At 48.3% G+C, this 23,939-nt stretch overlaps 1 protein-coding gene across 8 annotated transcripts in view; it reads left to right on the top strand.

Annotated features, from left to right (window-relative positions):
- Positions 1–23,939, top strand: part of MAST3 (microtubule associated serine/threonine kinase 3) — a 56,302-nt gene that overhangs the window by 23,524 nt on the left and 8,839 nt on the right. For 4 of the 8 annotated variants that reach the window (XM_083720190.1, XM_083720186.1, XM_083720187.1 and 1 more), the window contains 21 exons: positions 25–113; positions 630–705; positions 1,259–1,279; positions 1,816–1,894; positions 2,169–2,329; positions 3,303–3,378; positions 3,517–3,726; positions 4,515–4,616; positions 5,377–5,509; positions 6,880–6,950; positions 8,035–8,120; positions 8,796–9,004; positions 10,367–10,505; positions 12,264–12,396; positions 13,173–13,338; positions 16,737–16,838; positions 18,355–18,477; positions 18,812–18,921; positions 20,741–20,883; positions 21,438–21,685; positions 23,088–23,288. In XM_083720190.1, the coding sequence (XP_083576316.1) occupies positions 25–113; positions 630–705; positions 1,259–1,279; positions 1,816–1,894; positions 2,169–2,329; positions 3,303–3,378; positions 3,517–3,726; positions 4,515–4,616; positions 5,377–5,509; positions 6,880–6,950; positions 8,035–8,120; positions 8,796–9,004; positions 10,367–10,505; positions 12,264–12,396; positions 13,173–13,338; positions 16,737–16,838; positions 18,355–18,477; positions 18,812–18,921; positions 20,741–20,883; positions 21,438–21,685; positions 23,088–23,288 (2,678 nt within the window). The remainder of the gene's footprint in view (positions 1–24; positions 114–629; positions 706–1,258; positions 1,280–1,815; positions 1,895–2,168; positions 2,330–3,302; positions 3,379–3,516; positions 3,727–4,514; positions 4,617–5,376; positions 5,510–6,879; positions 6,951–8,034; positions 8,121–8,795; positions 9,005–10,366; positions 10,506–12,263; positions 12,397–13,172; positions 13,339–16,736; positions 16,839–18,354; positions 18,478–18,811; positions 18,922–20,740; positions 20,884–21,437; positions 21,686–23,087; positions 23,289–23,939) is intronic. The other 4 variants (XM_083720192.1, XM_083720188.1, XM_083720189.1 and 1 more) reach the window with 1 other exon arrangement.

Raw genomic sequence — 23,939 nt, 5'->3', positions numbered from 1 at the left:
ACCCTCACATGTCTTTGCTTCCAGCTGTCGACGGAGCAACCGGAAAAGTTTGGTGGTGGGAACCCCATCGCCTACCCTCTCCCGCCCCCTCTCCCCGCTCTCAGTGACGACAGGTAAGCTGGGTGCAGAAAGCGGGGGCACCCTAGGGCTCTTCCTAGCCCCCCCAAATATTCTGTTTATTTATCTAATCCATCAGCAACATTATCCCTGTCGCAGGAGCGCCGAATTTAATTGCGTTATGCTTCACATATAATTTTTTTAAAATTAATCTTTCTTGATTGAAAACCAACACACAACAAAAGTTTTAAACAAGAAAAAACAGAACAAAAGAAGCACAATGCATCTCTTACAAACAGAACTGGAGAGAGAGAAAAGGGTCTCTCTGTTTTCAGCGGAGAAATGTTTAAGGGTGTGGAATAGGACGTCCCAGTTTTGTGTATAAATCTGAAAAGTATAAATTTAAAAATGGCAGAAAAATAGATTCCTGAGAGCAGGCCTCTGTTTAAAACACCCAGGAGCCTCTATCACCTTATGAGGAGTTTTAGAGCTGGAAGGGAACCTCCCTGGTCATCTATCCCAACCCCGAGCAAGCGCAGCTAAGGACGGTTTGTTTTTCCCCCTCTCTGCAGCCAGCAGCAGCAGCCCCCTCGACAGCCCCCGCAACTTCTCCTCCGGCACGTCGGCCAGCTTCTCCTTTGCCCGCAGGTAGGAGTCCCACCCGCCAGGGGTGGCGTTGGCCGAAGCGAGTCTGCAGGGCGGCAGGCGGCGGAACAAATGGGTTTGGGGAGGCAGACCCGGCTGGCGAAACTGGGGAGGGGGGAGCCTTTCCCAGTCCCATCCAGAGCCTGAGCCTGGGGCTGCTCTAACCACTGAACCATCCTTCCCCAAGCAGCACCTTTGCTCTCTCTCTCTCCCCCCCCCCTTTCCCTTTTCTGCCACTATTTCACGCATTGGGAGATTCCAAACTTGGGGAGATTCCAAACTTTCCGGGCGTTGCCTTCATCGGTTCTTTCGCCGGGTTGGGATGGATGGACTTTGGAGGTCCCTTGCGACTCGGCTAAATCCCTTCTGCTAAATGCAAAGGCGTATCCTGAATTTGGGAAGGGAGGGTCTTGGAAAAAAGGTACCTTGCTTCTGTTTTGAAGTCTCACCTTTTGACTCTCAGCTGCCATTCTCTCTCTCCCTCCCTCTCTCTCTCTGTCTTCCTCTCCCCAAATTTCTCTTTTTCCGGATGACGCGCCACCAATTCCTGGCCCAGCCATGCTCCTCGGACCGACAGGTGATTGGCGTTTCCAAAACCACTTTATTCGCCCTTTGGTTTCGTCGCCAGCCACTCCGGAAATGGAACTTTATAGATCCCACGCCTCCAAGGTGGAAGGAGTTCCTATCATTTAATCATGGAGGAACGGCGGCTGGAGTTATTGGAGTTGATACTCTGGATTAGAGAGAAACTGAAAACGAGAGAACCCCTCTTGCGCTTTTTGCGTAGAAGGGAAAACGAATTGATCTATTTCAAGATTTCCTAACAAAGTAGATCAGTTAGGTCGGAGTGCCTGGGGAAACCCAGTCCTGTGGGTGGGGTGCAAATAATAAAATTATTATTATTGAGCGAATGTTTCGAATCCTTTCTTTTATGTAACAAGGCAGAAAATCGGAAGTCCTTTATTTTTCTTTGTTTGCTTCTTCTCCTTTTTTCTTTTTCCAGTTTTGTTTCCCCCCCCTCTTTGATTTTATTCGGATCAGTTTCTCTTCCCGTTGAATGAAAAAGCTTTTCTGAAACCCCTCGCTCGACTGCTCTCCTTCTTCCCTCTCCAGGGCTGACGGCCGAAGGTGGTCACTGGCTTCCTTGCCCTCCTCCGGCTATGGCACCAACACGCCCAGCTCCACCGTCTCGGTAAGTGGGGGGGGTTGAGTCGCAGTCTCCCCTCTTGCGACTCGAAGCCGCAGGTTCGAGTCCTCACCCTCCTCCGTAGAGCAGGAGGAAAGACGGCTCTCCTATCGCTTTTTCCTCTGCCCTCCCCGTTTTCAATCTTTCCGCTCGCTCCTCCGTCCTGAGGACGGCGATTCAGATTTTCCGTGTGGGTGCTGGGTGGCTGAGCACCCATGGGCTGAGCACCCGCCTCCTCCTCCTGACGCTTGGTCTTCTATTTCTGTCTCTCTCTCTCTAGTCCTCCTCCTCCTCCTCGCAGGAGCGCCTTCACCAACTCCCTTACCAGCCCACTCCCGACGAACTCCATTTCCTCTCCAAACATTTCCACAGCACCGAGAGCGTGGCGGCCGAGGACGGGCGGCGCTCGCCCTACTTCCGGCCCCGATCCCGGAGCCTCAGGTAGGAGATGCTTCCGAACCGCGGGCTCCGATTTTTGGGGGGCGGCTGGAATGGAGTGAGCGGAGTAAGGTTTGCAACGTTGGCTGTTAAGAACAGGCTTTCTCAACCTTTGGCCCTTTTGGCCTACAACTCCCATGATCCCTAGCTAGCAGGACCAGCGGTCAGAGAGGATGGGAATTGTAGTCTCAAAAACATCTGGAGGGCCGAGGTTGAGAATATAAGAGATTAAGGACATGCGTGAATTAAGTGTAAAATAATGGAACCAGGAAGGGGAGGGGAGGGAAGTCAATCCAGACTTATGCTTTAAATTTTTGAATGTGATTATTTGATTTTTGGGGAGGGATTATTATAAAATTAATAAATTTTGTGTGTGTGTGTGTGTGTGTGTGTGTATATATATATATATATATATATATAGGAATGGAGTGAGTGGCGAAGGGCTATAGGGGAGGAGACACAAGTTCAGAGGCCATGCAAGAGTCTGCACCCTTTGTAACTTTATCTTTTTTATCATTTATTATTATTATTATCATCATCATCATCATCATCATCATTGCTGTTCTCTTTCTGAAATTATCCAAGCTCTGTAGCTAAAAATGAGCGGCGGCTGCTTTTCCTCCTCCAGCCGCGCCCCTTTCCCTTTCGTGCTGTGTCTTCTTCCTTCCTTTGCTCCTGTTAACCAGCCGCTTACAAAAACAATGGGAAGCAATTCGATCTGTGCGTTTTCTTATTAGTTTTGAGTCATTCTGAGTTATTAATGATTTTATTACGATGGTTTTATTCATGACGTTCTGTTCTAAGCAAGGGGGTGGAAAACCAGATTGCGATAAATTGTATTGAATTCATTTGGGAAAGGGAATAAAAAAGAATTTTGCGAAAGAGAAGGCTGGAGGGTTTGCGGCCGAGATTTCTGGTGGGGTTGGGGGGGCTTTTTGTCAATTTTCAGCCCCCTTTCTCCCCCCATTCTCCGCAGTCCTGGCCGGACGAGCGGGACGTTCGACAACGAGATAGTGATGATGAACCATGTCTACAAGGAGAGGTTTCCAAAGGTCAGTAAAAGCGCCGTCCCGTAATCCCGTGATTCGAACTCGGATCTCAGCCGGGAAAGTGGGGTAGGTCTCTCTCTTCCTGGCCCCCCTCTGTTTCGGAGGGTGTCCCACCCACCTTGTCCTGTCCCCCCACCCCAGGCCACAGCACAGATGGAGGAGCGCCTGGCGGAGACGATTGCCAACTTATCGCCCAGCAACACTTTGCCGCTGGCCGACGGCGTCCTGGGCTTCATCCACCACCAGATCATCGAGTTGGCACGCGACTGCCTCTCCAAGTCGCGGGGGGCCCTCGTCACCTCCCGCTACTTCGCCGAGCTGCAGGAGAAGCTCGAGAAGATGCTCCGAGACGTGAGTGGGATCCTCAGCGGTCATCCATCCCAACCCAGGAATCGCTGGCAGAGAGGAACCCCCCAAAAAACCTCTCTAATAATAATAATAATAATAATAATAATAATAATAATAATAATAAATTTATTTATATCCCGCCCTCCCCAGCCGAAGTCGGGCTCAGGGCGGCTAACAACAATAAAATAGTACAAAATTCTAAGATCATTCATTACAAAGTTAATTCAAAATTCTAATGCTTATTTCCCCTAATTTGATTTTTGAATTTTATTGTTGTTCATGTTTTTATACTGCTTTTATAATTAAGTGTTTTAAATTTGTTGTCAGCTGCCCTGAGCCTGGTTTTTGACCCAGGAAGGGCAGGGTATAAATACAAATTTATTATTATTATTATTATTATTATTATTATTACTATTAAAACAAACCTAGAAGAGTTGGAAGGGACTCCCGAGATCTTGGGTTCCTACGCTGCAAGACGCCCCGAAATCTACTGACAAGAGGGCTGCTTGCAAATTTCATTATTATTATTATTATTAATAATAACATTCCAGTCCTTGGAAGGGAAAGGTTGGGTAGAAACAGCATAAATAAACGAAACGAATAACTCGCCAGGTAGCAGAACAAAGCGAGAGTTTGGCGAGGTTTATTGGGAAAACGACTAGGGGAAAATTAAAAACGGCGAGAAGCCAAAATAAACGCAACCGGTTTGGGGGGTTTTTTTTTGTGGTAAATGTGATTTTTAAAATGGCGGCTGCTGAGGTCCGGTTCTCCCTCTGGTCCTCCTCCTCCAGGCCCAGGAGCGCTCGGAGAGCGAAGAGCTGCGATTTGTGGAACAGCTGGTCCGGAAATTCCTGATCATCATCTCCCGTCCGGCTCGGCTGCTGGAGTGCCTGGTAAGGAGAGTCGCTCGAACCCGCAGCCGGCCGGCCGGCCGTTAATCGAAGGGCGCACTCTTTTTTTCCTCCTCCCTCCTCCTCGCTTCTCCCTTGCATGTGGTGCGCATTTTGCACAGATGGGGGCGGTCAAAGGGGAAAACGCGTCGGATTTTGTCTTGTATTATGTTGTGCACTGTGGTTTGCTGTTGGTTTCATTGATTGGAGCTTAGAAATTACTTATTGTAACTGTTGAATGGATTTCTGTTTAATTTTGAAATGCTGATATTTAATATTATTCTATGTTGTTTTAATGAATGTTGAATGTTATTTTATTTGCATATTGTATATCACATTATGCATATCACATTTGGGGGGCATTTGCCAGGAGGAGTAGGGTCTCCGGGGAGGGCTTGGGGGGGCGCCGGGACCTCCACGGACAGCTGTGAGTCCAAAATGACTCCCAGGCTGCGCACCTGGTCCTTCGGGGGCACAGTCACCCCATTCAGGACCAGGGAGTCCCCCACACCTGCCCGCCTCCTGTCCCCCCAAAACAGTCCTTCTGTCTTGTCAGGATTCAACCTCAATCTGTTAGGCGCCATCCATCCTCCAACCGCCTCCAGACACTCACACAGGACCTTCACCGCCTTCACTGGTTCTGATTTGAAAGAGAGGTAGAGCTGGGTGTCATCCGCATACTGATGAACCCCCAGCCCAAACCCCCTGATGATCTTTCTCTCCCTTCCTCCTTCCCTTCTTCCCTCTCCTCCTCTTTTGGCAGGAATTTGACCCAGAAGAGTTCTACCACCTCTTGGAAGCCGCCGAAGGACACGCCAAAGTCGGCCAGGGGATCAAGACCGATATTCCAAGATATATCATCAGCCAGCTGGGACTGGCCAAAGACCCTCTGGAGGGTGAGGATTTGGGGCGGACGGGGACCCCGATTTTCAGGTGGAAGGCGGGGGGTCAGGTGGGAACTATCCAGGGCCGGATTTCGGTTTGATACGGCCCTCAGCTTCTCAAGGGAACGGGGCTCTTTCTATGTCCAGCTGTCCTTTGTCCACAACAAATTGCCGCTGTTTATTGTGTTGAATATATGCTATATCAGGCATAGGCAAACTCGGCCCTCCAGATGTTTTGGGACTACATCTCCCATCATCCCTGACCACTAGCTAGGGATGATGGGAGTTGTAGTCCCAAAACATCTGGAGGGCCGAGTTTGGCCATGCCTGCTATATGGTCATTGATGGACCAAATAGGTATCTCAAGCCATTGGCACATGGCAAAAGATGTGCTGAATTTTCCGCACTTGACCATAAGACTCTCCAAGTTTTTAGAGGAGGGAAACAAGAAAAAATATATATTCTGAACGAAATAGTGGATGTAGGAATTTTGTGGTTCATGCTGTGGCCACAGATGTGTGAGTTAAACCCCAGAGCCTAGGGCTTGCCGATCAGAAGGTTGGCGGTTCGAATCCCCGCAATGACGGTGTGAGCTCCCGTTGCTCGGTCCCAGCTCCTGCCAACCTAGCAGTTCAAAAGCACGTCAAAGCGCAAGTAGATAAATAGGTACCACTCGGGCGGGAAGGTAAACAGCGTTTCCGTGCGCTGCTCTGGTTTGCCAGAAGCGGCTTAGTCCTGCTGGCCACATGACCCAGAAGCTGTCTGCGGACAAATGCCAGCTCCCTTGGCCTATAGAGCAAGATGAGCGCCGCAGCCCCAGAGTCGACCATGACTGGACCTAATGGGCAGGTGTCCCTTTACCTTTACCTTTAATGCAAAAATCCTGAGGATCCATGTGGATCCGTGCTTTGTAACCACATTTTTGCGCCATTGCGGCCCCACACAACAGGGGGTGTGTGATCTTTTTGGTGCGGGCTGTAGCCCTGGACATGCTATGGGATCTGATGGTGAATTTGGGGTGACCCGATTCAAAAATCCTGAGGATCCCTGGGCTTTTACCTCCTTCTCCCAGGCAGCCTCCTTTATCTCTAGCCTCCCTTATCTCCCTCCCAATCGCTTACCAATCAGCTGCTTCCTTTCCCTCTTGTTTGCCTTAGTGCCTTCTCCTTAGCTGGAGCAGTTTTTCGCTCCTCCTTTTCTTCTAATTTCTCTCCTCCTTCATAAGGGGCGCCTGGGGTCATCCTGTACAACCCCCTGCCAAGGCCCAAGGCGGAACTCGAACCCGCCACCCTGCGATCGAGGATCCCGTGCTTTACCTGCGGAACTGTCTTGAGGGAGGGGACAGAGGGTTCATTCCTGTTTCTTTCTCTCTTCCCCTCCAGAAATTGTTCAGCTCGATCAGGTAGACTGCGGCTCCCTTTCGGGATCAGAGCACCCGGGCGACTTCTCCGAGGTGAGACCAGCCCTCTCCCCCCGCTGATATCGTAGAACCGTAGGATTCTACAATATCGGAAGGGACCATGAGGGTCATCCAGTCCAAACCCCCCCCCCGCGATCTTTTGCCCAAGTTGGAACTCGAACCCAAGACCTTGAGATGAAGAGCCTGTCTTAAACGGGTTTGGAGGTGGGCGGGCAGTCTTGACCCGGTTCCAGGGTTGGGTATATCAAATAAGAGAGATATTAATGCTATGTTGTGAACCGAGACTTGTGGGTTTAGGGCTGAATGAACAAAATACCGTATTTTCGCACCATAGGACGCACCGGACAATAGGACGCACATTGTTTTAGAGGGGGGAGAACAAGGGGGGGAAATTCTTCCGCTCTCTGCCCAGCGCCCCTTCAGCGAAGCGGCAGGAAGTGCTGCGCAGAGAGGGGGAGAATTTTCCCCCTCTTGTTTTCCTGCTCTAAAACAAGGTGCCATTTAAGGTGCGTTCAGGCGGCTACCTTGGAAGCCTGGAGAGCGAGAGGGGTCAGTGCGCACCGAATCCTCTCGCTCTCCAGGCTTCAGGTTCCTTTCGACCTGCTCTTTGGGGCTGGCGGGGGGAAGCCCACCACCAGCCCCAAAGAGCAGGTCAGGGAGCAGCGGAAAGGCGCAGCGGAGAGGCTGCTGCCATAGTCACATGTCACCTCTCCAGCTGGGAGAGGGTTGCGGTGCTATGGCGTCTTCGCTCCATAGGACGCACACACATTTCCCCTTCATTTTTGAAGGGGGAAAAGTGCGTCCTATAGAGCGAAAAATACGGTAAGTATCTTTTTATCGTAGCCACGAGAATATTTGTTTAAAAGAAAAAGGGCTGTGTATTTGTCGGAAAACTCAGACAATGGCGATGCGTCACTACAATGGGGGCTGCGTGACGACAGCCTTACCTTTCCCTTTATATAGGGGAGATATATGTATCAAGCTACTATATACATGGAATGGTAAGGCTGTCGTCACTCAGCGCCCACTGTATATATGCACACACACACATTTTTAAATATATAAAGGCCGTCAAATGAATTCTAATGTCTTGCCCTCCTCTTCTCCTCCCTCTCAGAGCCGCCCTCCTTCTGCCGTTCCTCGCAGGAACCCGTGCGAGAGCGATTTCGAAACCGTCAAGCTGATCAGCAACGGAGCCTACGGGTGAGGGTTTTTTTAATTTCCCTGTAATGTTTTCCGTTTTGCAACCGGGTGTCTATAATGGGATATTGCCGGAGACATTTTTCTGGGTCATCTGGGTGGGAGAGCCGTGATCTGGGTTCGAATCTCAGCTCTGGCCACTTGCTCTGCCTCAGGCTGGGCTGCCTTGCAGGGGTGTCGTGGAACGGCTCCAATTCCCCACTCGCCTTCGGATCTAGTCCCTTTTTCTCCCCGCCTGGCCTACCTCACAGGGTTGTTTTTGCCGAAGGCCAAACGCTTCCCACCCCTGTTTTGTCTCGCCTAAACAACCCCCCTGTCCAGTTTAAATACTTTACTGAGATTCATAAATAACATACACAATATGCCAAGATGAAAACCATCGTGTGCTATTCATCTTATATAAATTAAATTTATACAATCTGCTTTTTGCTCACCTGATGTGAACCTTCCTCCTTTTGTCCACTTACTGTATTTATTTCCCCCGATTTGATCGATAAAACGGTGGTTTCCTTGCGTCAAAACGAGAGCACCACCCCTAAATATTTTTATTTTTTTAAGGAAAAAAAGCACCAATTCAGTGAATCCGCCCCATTAAACCCCCTTCCCTCGATTTCGCCGGCCGTTCCTCCTCCTTCTACCTCTCTCTCTCTCTCTCTCTCTCTCTGCTCTGCCCACTAGGGCAGTCTACCTCGTGCGCCACAAGGAGACCCGCCAGCGCTTTGCCATCAAGAAGATCAACAAGCAAAACCTGGTCCTTCGCAACCAGATCCAGCAAGTCTTCGTGGAGCGAGATATCCTGACCTTTGCCGAAAACCCCTTTGTGGTCAGCATGTTCTGCTCCTTCGAGACCCGGCGCCACCTCTGCATGGTCATGGAGTATGTCGAAGGTGAGGGAGTCGTAGCGCCAGGCGCCGACCCGGAAAAATGTGGCATTGTACGTTCAGCACCCGCTTGGCCGCCGGAAGAAGAGTCATACCGGCTGCGATCCAACCTCCTTGGGGTTAAACGCCTTTTCCTCTCCAGAAGTTATTCTGCAAGGTTTAGGCCAGATGTTTTGGGACTACAACTCCCATCATCCCTGACCACTGGTCCTGTTAGCTAGGGGTGATGGGAGTTGTAGGCCCAAAACATCTGGAGGGCCGAGTTTGCCTGTGCCTGAATTAGAGCACTGCTGGCCAGGCTTGGCCCTCCAGCTGTTTTGGGACTACAACTCCCATCATCCCTGACCGCCAGTCCTGTTAGCTAGGCATGATGGGAGTTGTAGTCCCAAAACAGCTGGAGGGCGAGTTTAGCCATGCCTGATCTAGAGCAGTGGTGGTGAAACTCGTCCCTCCAGCTGTTTGGGGACTACAATTCCTATCATCCCTGACTGCCGGTCCTCTTAGCTAGGCATGATGGGAGTTGTAGTCCCAAAACATCTGGAGGGCCGAGTTTGGGGACGCCTGGTTTAGGCTCACAGTTTTCCTTCTCCCAGAAGGAACCACCATCGCTCAGTTGCAAGACCCTTCCTTTGCACGTGCCAAGGTCCTGGGTTCCAATCCAGCCATGAACGATTTTAAAATAAGACAGGGAACAGGGCGATTTAATTTATTATTATTATTATTATTATTTCATTATTGTATTTTTTTGCCCGGGACGTGGAGAGGCTCTGCCGGTCAGAGCGGGCTGTATTTGGGGGTGAGATTACCAGGAGGGTTGTGTGTGTTGATGACTTAAAAACTGGGTATCGTTGCATTAAGTTCATCAATTTGGTTAAATTAATTCAACGGTTTGACCTGGGTTTTGAATTAAAGTGGTGCCAGATGTGCTTTGGATTTTATTTTCTTCCCTTTGTGAGTTCCCTGTTTAGGGAAGCTTTTAATGTTTGATGTATTACAGTATTTTAAAATATATTTTTTGGAAGCCGCCCAGAGTTCCTGGGGTATAAATAATAAATAAATTATTATTATTATTATTATTATTATTATTATTATTATTATTATTGGTTGTGCAACCACTATTCCGACTTTTTATAGCGCAGGGGGGTGCGCTTAAAGGAAGCAAGGGGGCAGGGCCTCCCCCCAAAAGTTTGAGATTCCTGCATCGCGGCGGGTTGGGCTGGATGACCTCGCGGGTTCCCTTCCAACTCTTGAGATCCTGGGACTGCCGGCGTAGGTTCAAGCACCCGGGATGGGACTGGCAGGATTGGGGAGGGATCTGCCCCCCGTTCCCGGACCGGGGGTCTCTCACCGCCCCTCTGTCTCCCTTAGGCGGGGACTGCGCCACCCTCTTGAAGAACATGGGTCCCCTTCCGGTGGACATGGCCAGAATGTATTTTGCCGAGACGGTCCTGGCCTTGGAGTACCTGCACAACTACGGCATCGTCCACCGCGACCTCAAGCCGGACAAGTAAGGGCCGGCTGCCAGGAGGGCTTCCGTCGCCCCTCTGAGTGTGGGTCTGTCTAAGGCTATTTGGGGACTACAAATCCCATCACCCCTAGCTAAGAGGACCAGGGGGCCTTATTCATCCCTGCGGCCCTGAAAGTGTATAGCATCAAAGTGACGGCCACAATGGCCTATGCTGCACCTTTATGGGCTGCCTTTGCAAACCTCTCACCTTTAGAGCAGCGTTTCCCAACCTTGGGCTCCAGCTGTTTTTGGACTACAACTCCCATCATCCTTGGCTAGCAAGACCAGTGGTCAAGTATGATGGGAATTGTAGTCCAAAAGCAGCTGGAAGCCCAAGGTTGGGAAACACTGCTTTAGAGTCACTCCAAAGCCAATTCTTACGCCGACTTCTAAAATTACCAACATGCGTAAGCAATGCGGCTATCCGCTTAGAAATGAAGATCCCCTCAGTGGAGTTAGTTATATGGAGGAGAGTTTTGATTTATTGGATATCCCTATGGCATACACTCCCGAACCACTATCTCATTCAATGCATGTGGCGAGATGACTTCACAAATTTGTGGTCAGGAAAAATCTATGCCAAATTGCTGTCCTAGGAGATCTCGCCCACTGATCTGCTCAAACTGGATCTAAGCGTGGCAAAAAGGTGTATAAACCAAAGGCTGGATGATGCGGAGCTATACCAAAATTTCGTAGCTGGCGGTGGAGCCTGTTCGCCGTTAAATTTCGGCATAACCCCTATCTACCGCGCTCCGTCCTACTTAACATCGCTTATGGCCGGGTCTCACCGATATGCCTTCATTAGAGCTAGGTTCAATGTCTTTCCAACAAACGTGCTGAGACATAGATTCACTAAGGGCCAAGTCCCTTCAATGTGTGCTTGTGAAATGAAAACATCTGAATCTCTACATCATGTTATGTTTATCTGCCCTTTGCGCAGTTCAGCCCGTGCTAATATACTAAACCCCATAATCCAGCCTATGGCTGACAAACCAGTAGACCTACAGCTTGCCTGGGTTCTTCAAGATGTGGATCCTTATATTACCCTACAGGTTGCTAAATTCCTAACAGCCGTCCTCTCGTACAAGTGACGGAACGGAATGTTAGCTGATTATTGATAGTTATAAGAATTTTCTATAATGACATCAGATATTGAGTTTAGTGTAGTGCCTAAAATTTTTAATCTTAATCTTAATCTTTTCTTATGAATGGCTAATATCTGCCCTTGTGAGTTGTGAACTGTGTTATACTATTTGTGGTTTGTACGAGTCCGCAGTTTTATTTGATTTGTTTTGTTGTGTTGTGTTTCATGATGGGCGTAAGGGCGAATAAAACATTTTGACATTTGAGCAGGGGTCAGGGATGATGGGAATTGTGTTTTGGGATTTTATTTCCCAGCCCTTCCGGGGTCCCAAGACCTGTAACTACCGGTCCTATTAGCTAGGCATGATGGGAGTTGTAGTCCCAAAACATCTGGAGGGCAAGTTTAGCTATGCCTGATCTAGAGCAGTGGTGGCCAGACTCGGCCCTCCAGCTGTTTAGGGACTACAATTCCTATCATCCCTGACTGCCGGTCCTATTAGCTAGGCATGATGGGAGTTGTAGTCCCAAAACATCTGGAGGGCCGAGTTTGGGGACGCCTGGTTTAGGCTCACACTTCCAGGGAGCACTCAGGGCTGATTTCCTTCCGAATGGAGAGGTTGTTGACCGGTAACCAAGACCTGTCTCCCCCCTCTGCCCCCCCACCTCACCCCATAGCCTCCTCATCACCTCCATGGGGCACATTAAGCTGACGGATTTTGGACTCTCCAAAATCGGGTTGATGAACATGGCCACCAACTTGTACGAGGGACACATTGAAAAGGACACCCGGGAATTCGTCGACAAGCAGGTGAGGGCTTGGGGGGGCGCTGGGACCCACATTTGGGGGTCGTTTGGCAGAAGGAGTAGGGTCCCTGGGGAGGGCTTGGGGGGCCGCTGGGACCCACATTTGGGGGGGCTGTTTGCCAGGAGGAGTAGGGTCTCCGGGGAGGGCTTGGGGGCACTGGGACCCACATTTTGGGGGGCATTTGCCAGGAGGAGTAGGGTCTCCCGGGAGGGCGCCGGGACCCACATTTGGGGGAGTCGTTTGCCAGGAGGAGTAGGGGCTCCGGGGAGGGCTTGTGGGGGGTGCCGGGACCCACATTTTGGGGGGGCTGTTTGCCAGGAGGAGTAGGGGCTCCAGGGAGGGCTTGGGGGCACCGGAAGCCACATTTGGGGGGTTGTTTGCCAGGAGGAGTAGGGTCTCTGGGGAGGTCTTGTGGGGGCTGCTGGGACCCACATTTTGGGGGGGTCATTTGCCAGGAGGAGTAGGGTCTCCGGGGAGGGCTTGGGGGGTGCCGGGACCCACATTTGGGGGGTCGTTTGGCAGAAGGAGTAGGGTCTCCGGGGAGGGCTTGGGGGTGCCGGGACCCACATTTGGGGGGTCGTTTGGCAGAAGGAGTAGGGTCTCCGGGGAGAGCTTGGACGGGGTGCCGGGACCCACATTTGGGGGGCTGGGTCTCTGGGAGGAGACGGAGAGTGGGGTCTGCACCACGAGGGGTGATACACCCCCTTCAATTGTTGGCAGGATAGGGGTCCCCTCCCTATGGGGGGCACCCTGACCGCCCCCGAATCTCTCACCTCCAGGTGTGTGGGACCCCCGAGTACATCGCCCCAGAGGTGATCCTGAACCAGGGCTACGGGAAGCCAGTCGACTGGTGGGCCATGGGCATCGTCCTCTACGAGTTCCTGGTGGGCTGCGTCCCCTTCTTCGGAGACACCCCGGAAGAGCTCTTCGGGCAGGTGATCAGCGGTAGGTGCTTCTCCCCCCCGAGGAATCGGGGAATTCAGGAAGGGGGACCCCAAAGGTCATCCAGCCCAACCCCATCTTTTCGGCCCAAAAGGGGAACTCGAAGCCGCGGCCCCGAGTTCAAGTCTCACGCTCCGCCTATTCAGAAGCTGGGCATATCCTTCTGTTCCTCCGCCAACCCCCAAGAGCCTCTACCAAGTGAGCCGTTTGAAATATCGTTGTTTTTTTCACATATAAATGTGCCCTGCTTGTAAAACTAGACTTTAAAACTACGTAAATCAAACGTCAAATTCTATTCTTGTCATTTTAACCTCATCTTTATAGCTTCTCTAAGTTAATTTTGTTAATTGTGAGGGTTTACTCAAAACCTACTGGCGAGTCCATTTCTTTTCTTTCTTTCTTTTTATATTGTTCTTTATCGATTAAAAACATGCATATCTATCATTGTATGCTATCTCTTTACACACGAAGAAAAAGAAAAAGATGCAGAGAATAGAAAATTTATAAAGGAGCAAAAAAGAGGGGGAAAATAAAGAAATAACAAAGATACGAAGGGGAAAAAATCAAAAGAGGAAAAGACAAGACAAGACAACATTAATTTCACAATAAAAGTGAAGTCTGTTTCTTTACAACATAAATGCAACATAAATTCTTTTTGAAAATCTCTATTTGTCTCTTAAGCCTTTCAATTAACTTTGCCATTTTGGTATCATTTTGTGCAAAGTTTTTCTCCTCCAGCATCAGTGACAGTCTATCTGGTTTCACTTAGCGGTGTATTTTTAATTTTTGGAGGGGTTCTAGGACAGGCTTTTCTGAGCTTTTCTGCATCTGAACGCAGAGCGGAGCCCCCCATCTCTGGTGGAATCGGGGTCAACTGCCGCCGCAGCTGCCGGCCAGAGCGCTGCCTCTTCTGCGCCACCCAAACAAAAGGTCCTTTCAGTGCCAGACAAAAGCTCCCCTTCTAACCCACAGCGTGTGACGCCGCCAAGGGGGGGAGAAGCTCAATTATGGGGTCTGTTTTTCTGCCCCCTTTTTATCGCCCCCCAAGCTTCGGAAAACTGCTGGGAGAGAGAGGAAGCTTTGCGTCATCTGAATTTCTGCAGGATCCTAGAAGGGAGGGACACCCAAAGTTCATCCATCTCTCTCTTTTATATATATATATATATTTATATTTATTGGGGTTTTTTACATATCATTTCCAACAGTCGTTTAACATCACTTCTTCTCTTATACAATATTTTAGAATTCCGTCAACCACCTCTGATGATTTTCTGTTCTTTATCCCTTATTCTGCAGTTCTTAATTTCTCTATGACTCTTATTGTTGTTGTTTAGTCGTTTAGTGGTGTCCGACTCTTCATGACCCCCTGGACCAGAGCACACCAGGCCCTCCTGTCTCCCACTGCCTCCCGCAGTTTGGTCAGACTCATGTTTGTGGCTTTGAGAACACTGTCCCACCATCTCGTCCTCCGTCGTCCCCTTCTCCTTGCGCCCTCCATCTTTCCCAACATCAGGGTCTTTTCCAGGGAGTCTTCTCTTCTCCTGAGGTGGCCAAAGTCTTGGAGCCTCAGCTTCAGGATCTGTCCTTCCAGTGAGCACTCAGGGCTGATTTCCTTCCGAATGGAGAGGTTTGATCTTCTTGCAGTCCATGGGACTCTCAAGAGTCTCCTCCAGCACCAGAATCCAAAAGCATCCATTCTTTGGCGATCAGCCTTCTTGATGGTCCAGCTCTCGCTTCCATACATCACTGCTGGGAAAACTATGGCTTGAACTATATGAACCTTTGTTGGCAAGGTGATGTCTCTGCTTTTTAAGATGCTGTCTAGGTTTGTCATCGTTTTCTCCCGAGAAGCAGGCGTCTTTTAATTTTGTGGCTGCTGTCACCATCTGCAGTGATCTTGAGCCCAAGAAAGTAAAATCTCTCACTGCCTCCATTTCTTCCCCTTCTATTTGCCAGGAGGTGATGGGACCAGTGGCCATGATCTTCGTTTTTTTGATGTTGAGCTTCAGACCATATTTTGTGCTCTCCTCTTTCACCCTCATTAAAAGGTTCTTTAATTCCTCCCCACTTTCTGCCATCAAGGTTGTGTCATTTGCATATCTGAGGTTGTTGAGATTTCTTCCGGCAATCTTAATTCCGGCTTGGGATTCATCCAGCCCAGCCTTTCGCATGATGAATTCTGCATATACGTTAAATAAGCAGGGAGACAATATACAGCCTTGCCGTACTCCTTTCCCAATTTTGAACCATTTACAATCGTTTAACATAACTTCTTATCTTATACAATATTTTAGACTTCCGTCAACCACCTCTGATGATTTTCCATTCTTTATCTCTTATTCTGCAGTTCTTAATTTCTCTATGACTCTTAATTATCATTAACTAATAATTCTACTCATAGTCTTTCTTGCAATATTTCAAATAGTCCTCCTTACAGAACTTCTTGCAGTCCTACTAGCGCCATCTGTTTGTTACAATTGCTTTTCAAATAGTTCATATATTTACTCCGGTCTTCTAAGAATCTCTGGTCCCGCAGGTTTCGAATCCTTCCTGTTAATTTATCTAATTCTGCATAGTCCATTAATTTCATCCGCCATTCTTCTTTCGTCAGTAATTCTTCTTGCTTCCATTTTTGTGCCAATAATATTCTTGCAAGGGTCATCCATCTCAACCCCCCGGAATCGTGGCCCGAGAAAATCCCTGGTAAGCAGGGATCTGCCATCGAGGGAAGGAGAGTCCTGGCATATTTTTTAATGAAAAATTAACATTTTACTGATTTCCCAAAAGTAACAACAACAACAATACAGAAACAAAACAAAGCAAATGGTTTGGAAACCAAAGCGCTCTAAGCCCTTCCTATACTATCTATCTATTTTTATATTTATTAGTTTATTATATTTGTTTGTTTGTTTAATTTCTATACCGCCCTATACCCCGAAAGTCTCAGGGCGGTTCACATATAAAATATCAAATCCGTAAAAACGAAACAAAACCAAAACCCCAATAAAAATTAAAAACCCCAAAAGAGACAGAGTTTTTGAAAAGGGTATATAGGATGTAGAGATCAAGTCAGGCAATGGTCTGTCTATTGTTCAGTTTTAACCGCTTTAAATCCCTCTTATCCGTTCACAACAAAATTACAATTAAAACCCTGCTAACATAATTAACCTGGGGACGTTGCTTCTGGGGCAACCCAGTAAAAAAGAATTTGAACCCAGGTCTCGTGCTTTCAGGAGTGTATGGTTCAGAGGAGAAGAGGGTTTTAGCTGCGATGGGGTTGGGATGGATGACCCCTGGGGGTCCCGACCGACTCGCCGATTCTCTGAGCCCAACCCTGTTTTGTTTTGGGGTGGTGCAATAAATGCTCATACGCAGTTTTTCTTCCGCTTTCTTCCTTCCAGACGAAATTATTTGGCCGGAGGGGGACGAGGCTCTCCCTCCCGACGCCCAGGACCTCATCACCCAGCTCTTGAAGCACTGCCCTCTGGAACGGCTGGGCACAGGTAAAGGATTTTATTTTACTTTTAAAATATAATTTATTGCCTTTTTAAACCCCCGGGAGCTTGGGGCAGCCTGCAATTCACCCTGACACCAACCCTGCGTGTGGGGATAGAGATTACGGGAGCGCAAGGTCGCCCAGCAAGCTTCCTGTCCCTGAGTGAGGATTGGAACCCGGGTCCTGGGGCAGCGCTCTAACCATTAGGCCACGCCATCTCTCAATAGATGGGGAGAGGGGCGTAAATTTACTTACAGCGCTGGAAGAATGGAGGGGGCAGAGGTTGGGAGATTTGGGGCAGGCGAAAAAAAGGCCTCCTCCTTTGATTAGCTCCCGGTTAACCTGTGGAACTGCCTTCCACTGGAGGCAGGGAATGCCTCTGAATAATTCCAACTGCTGTCCTGCTTGCGGGCGCCTGGTTGGGGACCTGGTTGGGGACCAGAAGGAGAGGAGGCGGGACTAGATTTATCCGATCCAATCACTGCAGGGCTTTCCCGCTTCTCAAAAAGAGAACCTCCATGGCCAGGCGAAATCTACCTTAGCCCAGTGGCAGGAGAAGCGCTGGAAGAGGGGGCTTTTAAAATAATTTTTATTGATTTTAACATATAAATTATAAAATGTGCCGCACAACTTTTATCACTTGTACAATCTTTTTGGACTTCCATCAGCACCTCTGATGATCCACCGTTTTAACCACTTCTTATGCATTTCTTAAATTTATATTACTTTTAAATCTCTTAACTAATCCTCCTCCCCTTTATCCATTTTTGCAATAATTCCAATACTACTCCTCACAAAACCTCTTGCAAACCTACAAACGTCGTCTGATCTTCACAAATATTTTTCAAATAGTCCGTAAATTTACTCCAGTCTTCCGTGAATTTCTGGTCCCGCCAGTTTCGAATCCTTCCTGTTAGTTTATCCAGTTCTGCATAGTCCATTAATTTCATCCTTCATTCTTCAATTCTTCTTGCTTCCATTTTTGGGCCAGTAATATTCTTGCTGCCGTTATTGCATATAAAAAGAGCTTACATTCCTTTCTATTTATATCACTCCCAACAATGCCCAGTAAAAATGCTTTGGGTTTTTTTATAAATGTATATTTCTTTCCTTTTTTTAATAATAGTTTTTATTACGTTTTCCATTTTAACAATCCAATCCCATCACATTCATTATTCCAAATTATACCAATACAGATCATAAAGTCCAAATATTTTGCCAAATTATAAATTTTCGGTTGGGGCTTCCCATGCTTCGGGTTCAGTACTGAACTACAAATGTATATTTTTTTCATCTCATTTTTTTATGTACATTTTTTTCATCTCATTTTTTTCATGTACATTTTTTTTCATCTCATGATATATCATCTCTCAGAAGCTTTTCGCCTTTTTACATTGCCACCACATGTGATCAAAAGTTCCCTCTCTCTCGGGTGCTTCTCATTGGGCGCCCCCAGGACTTAAGAGGGGGCCACTTGGGGCCCCGATCCTGACACCCCCCTTCTGCCCTGTCCCCCCCGCCAGGAGGGGCCCACGAAGTGAAGCAGAACCCCTTTTTCCGCAACCTGGACTGGAACGGGCTCCTGCGTCAGAAGGCCGAGTTCATCCCCCAGCTGGAAGCCGAGGACGACACCAGCTACTTCGACAGTAAGGCCTAGCGGGCGGAGCAGGACGCCCCCCAGGAGGGCAGGGAAGCCAGGCGGCTGCTAAGCTGCGTCGCAATGGGAGCGGGAAACCCGGTTTTCAGAAATGGCCTTCAATTTGGAAAATTAATAAAAATTATCGGGGGGGGGGGAGAGAGAGATTCCGGGTTGGTTTGGATGACCCGCGGGTCCCTTTCCAATCCACAATTTGACGCTTCTCCATATGCCTCTGGCTGGGTGTTGGTTTTGCAGGGTTTTCCCCGGAGGGGGGGACGGGACCCCCGGCCTCTTCTCCCCGCCCCCCCAACCCTGATGTCATTTCCTGCTCCCCCCCCCAGCTCGATCGGAGCGCTATCGCCACCTGGGGTCTGAAGACGAGGAGACGAACGACGAGGAGTCGTCACTGGAGATCCGACAGTTCTCCTCCTGCTCGCACCGGTTCAGCAAGGTCTGGAATTTCGCCTTGGTTATGGTTTCTTTTCCCCCAAAAAAAAATTTTTATTGGTTTTCACAATATTATAAACAAATAAACAAACACATAAGACAAACAAACATAAATAAATCATAGCCTTATTGAAAATTACACTTGTTCACTTTGTTCAGTGTCTTCCTCGCTTCCCCTCGGTTGAATTTCACTGCATGCCCTTCTCCAAATCCCAATTCTTATGAAAACAAAAAATTCCTTCCAGTAGCACCTTAAAGACCAACTAAGTTAGTTCTAGGTATGAGCTTTCGTGTGCATGCACACTTCTTCAGATACACTGAAACAGAAGTCACCAGACCCTTCTATATAGAGAGAAGGTGGGGAGGGGTATTACTCAGAAGGGTGGTGGGAATGGGTGATTGGCAGATAGCTGTGATGAGCCTGTTGACGACTCTTAACGACTGCAATAGGTCTTACAGGAAAAAGCAAGGGGTGAGAAGGTGAAAAATGGCTTTGTCATGTATAATGAGATAAGAATCCAAGGTCTTTGTTCAGACCAGGTCTCTCCATGGTTATAAGTTTGGTGATAAGTTGCAATTCAGCAGCTTCTCTTTCCAGTCTATTTCTGAAATTCCTTTGTAATAGAACAGCTACTTTGAGATCTTGTCTAGAATGTCCTGGGAGATTGAAGTGTTCTCCTACTGGTTTCTCTGTCTTGTGATTCCTGATGTCCGATTTATGTCCGTTTATTCTTTGGCATAAGGTCTGGCCTGTTTGTCCAATATAGAGAGCTGAAGGACACTGTTGGCATTTGATGGCATACACAATGTTAGACGAATTCTTATGAAATTTAACTTCCACATGGACATCCTTAAATCTTCACCTTATGGAATGAAACCTATTAATTCATCACTTAACATCAATAAAATCCTAAGCCCATTAAGTATCTGCAAGCTGTTTTCAGTTAATTTAACTGGACAAATTTAACTAGGTAATCATTAAATTTATTCCACTCTTCCGGATACTCCTCCTCCTTCCGGTTAGGTCAGCTAGCTCCGAAAAATCCATCACCTTGGTTATGGTTTCTTGGTCGAGCCTCCAGTGGCAAAGCAAGTCTACCTTGGAAGGGGTTGCAAACAAGAGTGGGAGGATTTACGTACGTGGCCCGGGTTTCTTTGCCCCCAAATGCAAAAAAGGAGCGAAAAATGGCAATTTAACTGGGGAGAATACGTGCAGTTTGCAGACTTAAAATATAGAATATTTTGAGAAAATTGGAATATATTGAATATATGGGAAATAATTGTGTATCCTTGAGAACGCTGGCAGCATTAAGATCAATTCAGCAGTGCAAATGATCTTCGGCGGATGTAGGAAGGGAATAGTACGCAGGGATTTTTGAGCCGCGAAACGAACCACGGAAAGAGACGAACGGAAGCCCTTGATAGTTTAAGGGGGTTTAAATGCATATTCTAAAATGTAAAGCAGAAAATCTAATAAGAAATATAGAAAAGGAAAAGCACCGTCTCCTGAAACCATGCGCGATTCGAATCGGGGTCTCGACGAAAAGTCGGGGGTCTCTCTCTCTTTCTGACACTAGCTTAAGTATGGAAAATGTAATAAAATAAATGTAATAAAATAAAATAAATGTAATAAAAATTATATATATTTTTAAAAACCCAGAGCAGGAGACGACTTTGGCTCAGCACCCCAATTGGGGGGCTTCCCTCTCGAGCCCCCATGGACCAAGGCAGTCTACCTGAGAGCGACCGGAGGGTGCTGGTTTTTTTTTTATTTCCCGGACGGTGCCCATGCAGATGCCCATTTCCATCTCTGCCCCTCGCAGGTCTACAGCAGCTCCGAACACCTGGCCAACGCCTCTGCCTCCCTGGGCACCTCGCCGTCTCCGGAGCAAAGCCGCGCCGAGAAGGAGGACCGCGGGGAGCGCTGGGACGAGGAGAAGGGCCGGATGCCAGGCCCCGAGACCAGGTGGGCACCGGGGGGGGCACGGCCGGGCACAGGGCTGGGGGCGCCCCAGAGAGAGGGCACTTTGGCGCAGCTAAAATCGGGTTGCCATTCGTTCCTTAAAAGCAGCTCCGAAACTTATTTGCAACTTTGGTGCCCGGGTTTTTGTGTTATTTGCAACTATGGTGCCCGGGTTTTTGTGTTATTTGCAACTTCCATGCCCAGGTTTTTGTGTCATTTGCAACTTCCCTGCCCAGGTTTTTGTGTCATTTGCAACTTTGGTGCCCAGGTGTTTGTGTCATTTGCAACTTTGGTGCCCGTGTTTTTTGTCATTTGCAACTTCCATGCCAGGGTTTTTGTATTATTTGCAACATCCATGCCCAGATTTTCAAAATATGGTCACCCTAAGGCGGCACCCTTGGGAGAATACTCCATTGTCCCTCAAGACGGACGGGTGCCACCTAAAGGCAACGCCCAGGGCTCCGAGGTTGGCATCTGGGGGGGGGCTTCTCCCTCCCCTGCAGGGTTGGCACCTCGTCCGCCCCGAATTGACCCCCTTCTCCCTCCTCTCCCCCCAGACTCCGCGCCTGGACCTCCTGCGGCTCGACGGCCCTCTCCTTCCGCCAGGAGTGTGGTGCCCGCGGGGCGCCCCCTGCCCTGAGCGCCACCTGCAGCCTGGAGGCCATGCCCAGGTTTGCCTTCTCCTCCGAGGACGAGAGCCCCTGCCGGCCGCCCCCCAAGAGGGAGCGCCCCGTCTTCGTGGTGGGGGGCGACCCCGAGGGGCCGGCCGGCGCCAAGACCCCCGCGAAAGCCTCTGGGCTGGCAGGTAGGTGGGTTCAAACAACCTGGCGCTGGGCTGGTTAAAAAGCAGCCAAGGTTCTAGTCTTCATGGCTTGGAAATAAAATAAAAGGGGGGGGGGGCTGAATTAATCCTTGATCAGTCGAGCTCCTTGCTGCCAACTCAGACCGGCAGCCGCAGCTCTCCAGGCACATTTAATTTAATTTAATTTCACATTGAATTTAAATTGAATTTAATTTAATTTTACATTGAATTTAAATTTAATTTTACATTGAATTTAATGTAATTTCATTTTACATTGAATTTAATTTAATTTTACATTGAATTTAAATTTAATTTCACATTTAATTTAAATTTAGTTTAATTTAATTTTACATTGAATTTAATTTAATTTTACATTGAATTTAAATTTAATTTAATTTAATTTTACATTGAATTTAAATTTAACTTAATTTAATTTTACATTGAATTTAAATTTAATTAAATTAAATTTTTAATTTGCATCCTGCCTTTTCCATATTGCCGTTCGCCACGCAGTTGACAGAATATGCAGCAAAAGGCACTGAGCTGTTAAAAAGCAGCTAAGGTTGTAGTCTTCATGGTTTTAAAAAATTAAAAGCTAAATTCAACAGGGACACAGGGAAGCGACTTGTTTCCTTGACCAGTTGAGTTCCTTGCTGCCAACACGAACCGGCAGCAGCGGGTCTCCAGGCACAATTCATTCAATTTAATTTCATTTTTAATTTGTATTCCGCTTTCCTATATTAATATACACAAGGTGGTTTGCATTGCAAAACGTAACCTAGGGCGTTCTGCAGTCATTGCCAAATCTCCAGCAAAGCAATTGCAGCCTATAAAATGTGATTAATTGTTAATTGTTAATTAATTGTTAATTGTTAATTAATTGTTAATTATTACTTCGTCCATCTGGCTTTGGGGAAACAGCCACTTTGCGGAAGCCAAACCAAACCGCTGAAAAACAATTCAGCTCGGAAATGCGTTTGCCACCAATGTCATATTATGGGTTGCGCAAAATGATTACGGTCTCCGTAATTAATAATAATAATAATAATAATAATAATAATAATAATAATAATAATAATTTATTATTTATCGATAAGGTGATATTATCAATATTCACGAAACAGCAACCCAAAAAATCACACAGTTCCTTAAAAGACGCGTTTCTCTGTTGTACGGAAAATACATTCCAGATTTTCAGAAATATTTTCTAGGATTAAAAAAACCGGGTCTCTGCCCCAAGCAGCTTCCAGTCCCGCCGTCGCCACAGCAGAGGAAAGGTTGGTGGGAGGGCAGAGGAAAAAGGCGGCCGCCGTGGGTTTCTGCAATGGGGTGGGCTTTTTTTCTTGGGGGGTCAAAATGAATTCCTTCCATCACCCCCCCCCCCAAATAAATTCTCTCCTTGCAGCTGACCTGTCCAGCCTGAGCCGGATCCGCCTGCGGAGCAACAGCACGGGCACCAAGAACTCCCTGCCACTGGATGGCGAGGCTGGGGGGCGCCGGGTGGGCAGCCACAAGGAAACGCCTGGGAAGCAGAGGACCCACTCGGGGGGCAGCAGAGTGCCCAAGTCGGCCTCCGTCTCCGCCCTCTCGCTCATCATCGGGGCAGGTCGGTGGGGAGCCGGACCCTGACCCTATTATTATTATTATTATTATTAATTTCGCAATGGCCAGGCAGAGCCTCCCGCGGCGGAGCCAGTCTATCTGAGAGCTGGGTTTTGCATGGGGGGCTTCTGGCCTATGGGGCAGACGGGGAGGAAGATAGATGGGGGCCCCTTTTTGGCCCTCCTTCGTTTCTTAGGGCTCCTCGGTGAAACCTCCAGGGACAGGAGCAGTCTACCTGGGAGCGAGATCGGGTGACGGCTGCTTCTCTCGGGTCCTGCTTGGGGGTTTTTTCTTGCCTATGGGGCACCCCATAGCCTGCTTTGGGGCCAGGCGCTTCTTAGCTTCTTAGGGATCCTAGACTGAGCCTCCACAGACAGGCCCAGTCTACCTGGGAGCGAGTTTGGGTGGCAGCTATTTATTATTACAATTATTTCCTGAATTTCTATACTGCTCTTGGGTCCTGCTTGGGGTTTTTCTTGCCTATGGGGCACCCCATAGCCTGCTTTGGGGCCAGTCCCTTCTTAGTTTCTTAGGACTCCTAGGTGGAGCCTCCATGGACAGGCCCAGTCTACCTGGGAGTGAGTTCGGGTGATGGCTGCTGCTCCTGGGTCCTGGTTGGGGTTTTTTTCTTGCCTATGGGGCACCCCATAGCCTG

This window comes from Podarcis gaigeae (genome assembly GCF_964106915.1).
Source record: "Podarcis gaigeae genome assembly, chromosome: 18".
Lineage (NCBI taxonomy): Eukaryota > Metazoa > Chordata > Lepidosauria > Squamata > Lacertidae > Podarcis > Podarcis gaigeae.
The sequence above is the reverse complement of the archived record's forward strand: the minus strand, read 5'-3'. Positions and strand labels throughout refer to the sequence as shown.